This window comes from Poromitra crassiceps (assembly GCF_964638095.1).
Source record: "Poromitra crassiceps genome assembly, chromosome: 3".
Classification (NCBI taxonomy): Eukaryota; Metazoa; Chordata; class Actinopteri; order Beryciformes; family Melamphaidae; genus Poromitra; species Poromitra crassiceps.
In genome coordinates, this window is record NC_139625.1 from 51,985,870 (window position 1) to 51,994,637 (window position 8,768).

Genomic DNA, 8,768 nt, shown 5'->3' on the forward strand with positions numbered 1-8,768 from the left:
TGTGTGTGTGAAGCACGCAGACCTCTGGGTTTAAAAGTAAGTAGAGAAAACATCAGCCACACCGTTTTATACCAATGTATTGCCACTGCTTTGTGATTCAACACATAAACATGCTTGGTCAGAAAAAGTCGCCAGATCACTTTTCGGCAATATTCCACAATGAATGAAATTGGCTGCGAGCCAGCAATTAAGGCTTGCAGAGCGCGCAATGAGTAAAGGGTGATCTACATGTTATGCAAGTGTGGGAAAATGATAAATGTATAGATTTTACTGGTAAATACAAACTATATTTACCCAAGATGTACCCATATTCTAAGTGGTTGCAGTGGCAGTGCAAGAATATGAAGCGTGTGTGTGTGTGTGTGTGTGTGTGTGTGTGTGTGTGTGTGTGTGTGTGTGTGTGTGTGTGTGTGCGTGACTCACTCTTCCATTACTGATGACTGCTCTCTGTCCTTTCTTCAGCTTGAGCACATCACGACAGTAAGCAGTGTGGGAGAGCAGGAAGTCAAATTTGGGACCTTCATACGCACTCTTGAACAATGACAGATCCATCCCCTGAGGGAAAGATAGGCAATTTATAGTCAGGGAATAAGAGGGGGAAATGAGGGGACAAAGGAGGAGGGATATACAGTAGGTATAATGTAATGAGATGGGTTGTGTGTGTGTGTGTGTGTGTGTGTGTGTGTGTGTGTGTGTGTGTGTGTGTGTGTGTGTGTGTGTGTGTGTGTGTGTGTGTGTGTGTGTGTGTGGCGGGGGGGGGGTGTATATAAATTCAATGTTTCAACTACAACAATTGAAGCAAACATGTCAATACTGAACCGTTGCAGTAATAGTAATGCAGTAATAAACACCTGTTGAATGTTTGTGATCCCATACCCTTAGGATACTGTGCTGATCCAAACTCTTGAGAATGGTTATTTGTCATTAAAATGTAAATGAAAATTAATATTACTGGAAATACACTGAAATTGCAGGTCATTTGGTTCAGCGATCAGTTGTGATGTCTGTCTTTCAAGTGAAGTTCTCCACATGACACCCCACCCCCGCCCCCTCACCCCAACAGCGAACTCTCCAATGTCGGTGCCCCTCTCCAGGGCTACGGCCGTCTCTTCCTTGGCCATCTTGGTGATGAAGTTCTTGGCATTGTTGGCGGTCTGCGTCTGCATGGCAGCCCAGATGGCCCGCGCCACGTGGCTCGTCTCGGCGGACGGACTGGCTGACGGGTTGCTGATCATCCCCAGTCGAACGTTGTTGCTGGTTTTCTGTTGCACAGCAGGTTTGGTTAGAGGGGATTTGTTATTGCTTTGAGACCAGCAGAGCAGCTGCTCTGGTGAATTAGTGGTGTCAAAACAACACAACATTTTCCAGGCATGTTCTTATATTTCTCTAAATGTACCTCAACATATTTTGCCACCTAGTGGCTATGGTGTGGTATGACAGTGTAGACACATTATAGGCCAAAGTACCCAGCACTGTGATTTGATATGATATGAGATGGTACAGTACGAGTGCTTTGTACCATATGTCTGATGGCATGGTAGAGGAGCTGGCGTCCGGAGGGCTGGTCGAAGTCTCCCACCACCCAGAAGGTCACAGGACGGATGAAGCCATCATCTGACAACCACAGAAGAAGAAAGACCAGCTTTAAACATCATTCAATATTAAGGTGATGTTACAGAGGAGGCAAAGAAGATGGGCCACATTGCCTTCAGCAGGGATGCATTTAGGTGAATGAGACAAAAATCCATGTGGATAGCATAGTGGGCAAAACAAAACAAAACAAATATTTCAGTCAGTTGTAGTCCCCCCAATTTTTTTATCCCCTTATCCTGGTTGCTGCTCCACCCTCTGCCGATCTGGGGAGAGCCGAAACTGGCTCCGTGCTTCCTCCGAGACATGGGCAGTTAGCCAGCCGCTTATTTTCACCTGACAGGGGAAGCTTCACCGGTAGGACATAGCACGTGGGAGGATCACGCTCTTCCAACGAGTTCCCCTCCCTCCGAACAGGCGCCCCGAACAACCAGAGGAGGCACCCCTTCAGCGACCAGGATATTGCATGTTTTGGTGTGGGGTTCCTGAAGGAAACCCCCAGGGGGCACGGGGAGAACATGCAAACTCCACATAGAAAGGCCCTTTTGATGACCCCACTCGGGCGGTGGGCACTCGAGGACATGCGGACGGGCACGGACTCCTTCAGCACTCACAGTGTCCCAGGTGGGAATCGAACCCAGGACCTTCTAGCTGGGAGGCGACAGCACTACAGTCAGTTGTACTTTTTGCTTCATTCTTGCCTGTATATTCTTTTTTTGCATGTTTTTTAGTGGGGGGTTCCTATCTGGAGGAAACCCCAGGGGAGCACGGAGAGAACATGCAAACTCCACACAGAAAGGCCCTTTCGACGACCCCACCTGGGCCGTGGGCACTGGAGAAATGGGAACTGGGGACACACCCTCAGCGCCCACAGCTTTTCCCAGGCGGGAATGGAACCCAGGACCTTCTTGCTGTGAGGCCCCCCCGCCTGTGTATTCTTAGTCTCTGCCCAAAATCCTGCCTGTGTATCATAGCATTTAGAGCTTTGTCCTTTGCCAAACAGTGAATCAAACCGCCAGTATCTCATTCTCCATGCAGCTGGGACAAATGGCACAGGATGGAGTGTCATGCACTGCAGTTAAGTCAACTGTGTTTTACCACTTATACTTCACACCCTAAAGCACAATCACAGTCATTGTATCGTCTGAGAAAAGCGACACAGGTGAAAGAGTAGTGCTGGATTCACAAATGCATCAAAACAGCATCAGCCAAGTAATTCACACAAAGCAGGAAATAAAGAAAATGAGAGGAGGAAAGAAAAAAACATGGAGGAAAAGGAAGGAAAGATTACCATGCCTATTGGTGGCGGTCATCCCTGACACCGCAAAATTAAAGAAAGGGAAGAAAAAAGGAGAGAAGGACAGAAAGGAGAAACAACACAGAGGGAGTATTGAGGCTTGAGAGTGACTGAATCACGCTGGATCCTCACGCTAGACACACTGATCGATTGACACTCACTACACAAACACTCTTTTCCATTCAATGTTTGCTTTTCATCTGAGCACTGAAGAGCTATGGCATGAGTCTGTCCTGCACGCTTACTAGGGGTCGGACAAAATATCAAAATATCAACTGGCGCCATATCGTGACATTTATACTGAAATGTGTTAAAAAAAAATGCATTCATTTATGTTTTTTTGTTTGTTCTGTAAACTTAATTTACACAGACTGAAAACATTTTAATGAGGCATTATTTTGTATCCGTCCTTTAAAACCGTATAGAATGCCCACAAATGTTATACGGCTGGCGCACGAGTGGGGTAAAACCGCCGATATATCTCAATGGGCTGACTCACCAAAGGACGGTGCTGCGGCTCTAAACTACAGGTTTGGGGGTTCTAGAGCAGAACACAAGACGTCTGCTCAGATGTGCGTTTACTGCGATCATGTCTGCCTGGGCTGGGCTAGCAGCTAAATTCTAACTTTGCTGAATGGATAGAACAAGGGATTTACCCCACCCTGACCACGCCCCCAGCCAGGCTGAGCCAGCTAACCCAGCGTCTAATGCGAGACATCGCCTCAACCTATTGGCTTTGTGGGCCGTGATATACAGGATCTCTCTCGCCTAGACAGACACACCCCAAATAAATCTGGATAGCCCCTCAACCATAAGGCCTATTGCATGTCTATGCATAAATATGAATCAAGTGTAAGTAAACCTACATCTATTATTATTCCAGAGTAAATGGAGATGCAATAAGGAAGAAAATAATATTTTCATCCTCGACTAGTGAATAATCTAATTTTAACTCATTCACTGCCAACAACGTATGAACACGTTTTCAGAATCCAGCTGTTCCCTGCCAACAACGTGTTTACACGTTTTTGGCATCGATTTTTTTTTTTTGACGGTGGGTTGTGCATCTAAGCCTTTTACATCTCTTATATAATTATTGGAGCCACCGAACGTTTACAACCCATTCCACCGACCCACTAAGTGGCAACAGTGCTCTCCTTGCTAGAGGAAGGAAAGCATTTTTTTAACTTGTCAAGCCATTCTCAGCCCAGCCATTCTCCTTTTCGCGCTGATTGCTGGCGATGCGGGATTGCAAATTTACATAATAGATTCAGCCGATCTACTATGATCGGGTGATAGATTACAGGTGCAGGAACACACTTTGAAACACGCAGCATAAATATGACCAGAATCGCAAAAGCTTCTCTCAACCAAAACTCCAAACGAGCGAGTCCCTCCCGACTTCCTCAAACAGCGGCCCAGACATGCAGGCACAGCAAAGCACTGACTGGTGACAAGCTTGTCCGCCCACGGAGGGCGGAGTTGAAGCAACTCGAGAGGGAGGGAGAGAGAGAGAGAGAGAGAGAGAGAGAGAGAGAGGGAGGGAGAGCGAGAGGGAGGGAGAGAGAGAGAGAGAGCGAGAGGGGGAGGGAGAGAGAGAGAGAGAGAGCCAAAAATGAATGGTTAAAGTGACCCTTCCATCCAATTTCACAAAAAGCCGTTTATCTCTGAATATTATTTTTCACGCTAAAACCATGCTGTATTCAACTGCTAATGCTTACATAACTACTAACTCTACAAACTAACTCTTTTAGACAGAGAAAGTACACATTCTATTAGTACTTTTGAGATATTGTATGTTCACAAACTCCAAGCTGAAACGAATCCTCGGCTCTTATAAAATGAGCCATAATCCTCAAAAAACGGCTTGGCAGAAGCTAACTACAGCAAAGAAAAACGTCTGGCAGTCAATGTGTTAAAAGGCAATATTATATCACCATTATAATAACCAAGATACCATAAATAATAAAGCTGCTGAATGTATTGTCATACTTGTTGACTACAACTGTAACTGTAAATTTGACGAAAATACACTCAAGCCCAGTTCACACCAATGATTCACAACGCAACAAGTTGAAATTTGTGACTGCTTGGAATGCTCTGCAACTCTGGCTACCTTGAAAATGGCTGGAGTCAAGATGAGACAGGTCTGTTCAGACCGCTGCAACTTTGTCCTTGAACAGTTTCATTGCATTGGGAATCATTGGTGTGAAGTGGGCTTAAAATTCACTAATTATGATGCAATTCTATAAATATAGGCAAGGATGAAAATATTATTTTTTCCTTTATTGTATCTCTATTTACTCTGGAATGGTAATAGATGCAGGTTTACTTACACTTGATTCATATTTCATAGCTTCTTACCTTTCAAACAAGGCCAGACATAAAGTATAGGCCTTATGGTTGAGGAGCCATCCTGATTTATGTCTAGGCGAGAGAACACTCCAAAGCACCCTGGGATTTGCAACGCAACAAACCTGTTCTAGAACAAAGTTGCGGCGGTCTGAAAACAAAGACCTGTCTCATCTTGATTCCAGCCTATTTTAAAGGTAGCCAGAGTTGCAGTTTCAACTGGTGTTGCGAATCAGTGGTGTGAACTGGGCATTTATGAGCGCACTTCACACCAATGATTCGCTTGTTGAAACTTGCACTAGCTTGCTTGCACTATGCACTTTGTTGTACATAGTTTCATGTCAACTCTGAATAAATAGATAATTCCTGCTTTTTTGCTTTTTATTTTTTCCTCTTCAGTTACACAGATATCGTGATGTATCGTAGATGAAATTTCTTGCAATGTATCGATTATCGCAGAATCCCTGTATCATGATACCCTCATTATTTAGGGCCAAGTATAATGATACTATTGTATTGTGAGTTACTCTGCGATTCCCACCCCTACAGTAACACTTACCCTTCTTGGTCATGTAGTTCATGCTGTTGGCCACAGCGGTGCTCTTCTCCTTGGTGTCCAGACTCAGGAAGCGAGCATAGTCATCTATAAAGTGGTTGTCTGCAGAGAGGGAGAGAATTGGGGTGAACAGGAGAGTGTGTGTGGTGTCTGTCTGTACGTGGACAAACAATACTAATGGTTGGATTGCCAGGATGTAGAGGTTAATGTAAGTATGTGTGTGTGTGAAGATGTACTCACTGGTATCGGACAAGTCCAGGTACGTTCTGCTGGTGGACAGCACCCTGGAGTTGATGCGAGGAACAACGTTGGGCTGGTTCATGATGAAGTCCACAACGTCGTGATCTGTAGCCAGCTCACCCTAGGAGCCGCACATACAGGACATTATAGCAATGATTCTCAAAAAACCTTTACTGCGATTGTGATGCAGACGGTGGTACTGGGCTGTGCCACCTTTATCCCCGTAATCAAAGTGAACAACTGCCAGGTATTATGGCAGTTACACAGCAGTTACTGGATGCTTGTGCTCGTCTACTTCTAAGCCGTTATTAGGAATAAAATAAAATAAAATAAGACAAAAACAAGAGAGATCACCAACTACTGACTGTTCACCACTAGAACTGGTATAGCAACCCATAAAACATTGCCAACTGTGCTTTTTTTCAAAGTCATTAGATGCAGTGACATGGTGTATGTAAGTGTGTCTGCACAGGCATGCATGCAGTCAATAGTCAAAAGCAAAAAGGTTGAAATGAAGTTTTCTTGTTTTTTGCTGATGACCCACCTGCAATAAAACACTGATTTTGCATTAATGATGAATATAAAGCAAAAGCTAATTACAGGCAGCTGCTGATTATGGGTCTTTATTGAGCCTCTATTTTAAGCCTTGATGAAACAATAATGTGAGACGAGGAGGACACCAATAAAAACCCACTTAAGCTCACTGCCCCACTGCTGCTGCCAGCGAGTCAGCGACTGTATATCAGATGTGTGTGTGTGTGTGTGTGTGTGTGTGTGTGTGTACGCGACTACGTGCACACCAACTCACCAGGTAGACGGCTCTCTGGTAGAAGGAGGTGGTCTCCAGGATCTTGTGCATGGTGACAGTCTCCAGCTCGTCTGGGTCCAGCTGTTCTGGCTGGTAGGGCATGCCATTGTACATGACCACAGGTAGGGGGCCCACCCCTGTTTGTTCGTAGTAACCCCGCCCTTCCTGGAGGAGGAGACATGAGGTATGGTTTCATATCCAAAGACAAATAGTTTGACTAAGCCTGTGTCAGGGTGCAGTGACAGCGCCATGCTCTGTCCCCCCCTCACCTTTCTGTTGCTGTCGTAGCTGGAGTCGGCTCCCAAGATGCTGCTGACCTCCACGTAGGGAAACCTCTTCTCCAGCACCTTCACCACATCCCCCACGCCCAGATTTCCACCGACGGGCACACGGTTAAACATCTGGATGGAAGGACGGACGGGGGTGGGGAGAGCAGGGGAGAGAAGGTATGAACACAAAAGAAGGAAAAAGACTGGGGAGAGAGAACGCAAAAAACACAACTTTGCCAATCTCTTATCTACTCAATTAGTTTCAGAGTCACCGGTGTCAAAGTCATCTGTATTATTTTATTAGCCGACAATAAAGAGTCCACACTGTTAATTCTGTTCTCATCAGGATAAACTGGAGTTATATTGGGAGTTGGTCCTCATGTGTTTGTGAAAGCTTGACTCACGGCGATGACGGCCTCGAAAGCGCTCTGGCTGTCCACCTCATCACTGATGTAGTTGAAGGCGCGGACCAGCGCCACGCCTGCATCCTGCATCCCGTCTATGTCGTCTCCGTCTGACACCACAAACACCAACCCTATCCTACACACACACACGCAAGCACGCACACGCGCACACACACACACACTAAGTTTCTACAAAGGTTTGTACTCTGACTCGCTATATATATATATATATATATATATATATATATATATTAGGGGTGGGGGGAAAAATCGATTCACCTAAGTATCGCGATTTTTAATGTCACGATTTTTTGGATCGATCTTTTATTCCAGAATCGATAATCGCAAATTTAAAAAAAAAAAAAAAAAAAAAAAAAAAAAAAAATTTTTTTTTTTGGTGCTTGCAGTCAGGCCACTCACTGAACAGCAGGCCAGGCGCCGCCTACTGGTTTACTAGTGGTTTTATTACTTTATTAGTTAGTCTGAAGTAATAATTACACTTCAGGGTTAAAGTGGGTGCATCTCATTGTAAAATTGGACTTCAAACGGCCCAAATCTGGCTTCAAACGGCCCAAATTTCACGCGCGTTGGCCCATATCGGCCTGGCCTGCTTGGTATCTAATGCCCGGCCTGAATTATGATCCCAGTCCGCCCCTGTTTTTAACTATATCGCCCAGCCCTACTCATGATATATAATATACAGTCTCTAGTGTATGATTCAACTTTTCCCATGTTCTAATCTAGTGTAAAAAAGCAAACAAACTGAAAAAATAAAAGAAAAAAATAAACAAAATCGCAATAAATCGTAATATCGAATCGCAATAATCGTAGAATCGCAATACTTAAGAATCGCAATATAAATCGAATCGGCACCCAAGAATCGTGATAGTATCGAATCGGGAGATAAGTGAATCGCCACAGCCCTAATATATATATGGAATAGAACAGAATAGAATAGAACTTTAATTGCCACACGACCAGGGCCGGTGGTATTTGTTTTCGGTACAGGGTGTAAAGACACTGCATCTGAGTTACATTACAAAAAGTGCATTACAATTAAGTGCATACAGACAAGACCGGTGACAGTGCAAAGTTACATACAGACAACAACCTTTGACAGACCAAGACAATACATACATAGAGTCACATAGGCATAGTGGCAGTCCTTGTGTTAACGTTCAGAGTTCAGAGTTCAGATAGCTGTGGGAAAACAACTGTTATAGACCGGGATATATATATATATACGTCTCAC

General features: G+C 44.6%; 1 protein-coding gene across 1 annotated transcript in view; it reads right to left on the minus strand.

The window, feature by feature from the left end:
- The window catches only part of uggt1 (UDP-glucose glycoprotein glucosyltransferase 1), a 53,690-nt gene that overhangs the window by 18,913 nt on the left and 26,009 nt on the right, over window positions 1-8,768 (minus strand). The window contains exons 16-23 of the mRNA XM_083633532.1: window positions 7,517-7,652; window positions 7,113-7,244; window positions 6,844-7,008; window positions 6,036-6,156; window positions 5,799-5,897; window positions 1,520-1,614; window positions 1,056-1,262; window positions 424-555 (exon numbers count right to left, since the gene is read on the minus strand). Of these exons, the coding sequence (XP_083489658.1) occupies window positions 424-555; window positions 1,056-1,262; window positions 1,520-1,614; window positions 5,799-5,897; window positions 6,036-6,156; window positions 6,844-7,008; window positions 7,113-7,244; window positions 7,517-7,652 (1,087 nt within the window). The remainder of the gene's footprint in view (window positions 1-423; window positions 556-1,055; window positions 1,263-1,519; window positions 1,615-5,798; window positions 5,898-6,035; window positions 6,157-6,843; window positions 7,009-7,112; window positions 7,245-7,516; window positions 7,653-8,768) is intronic.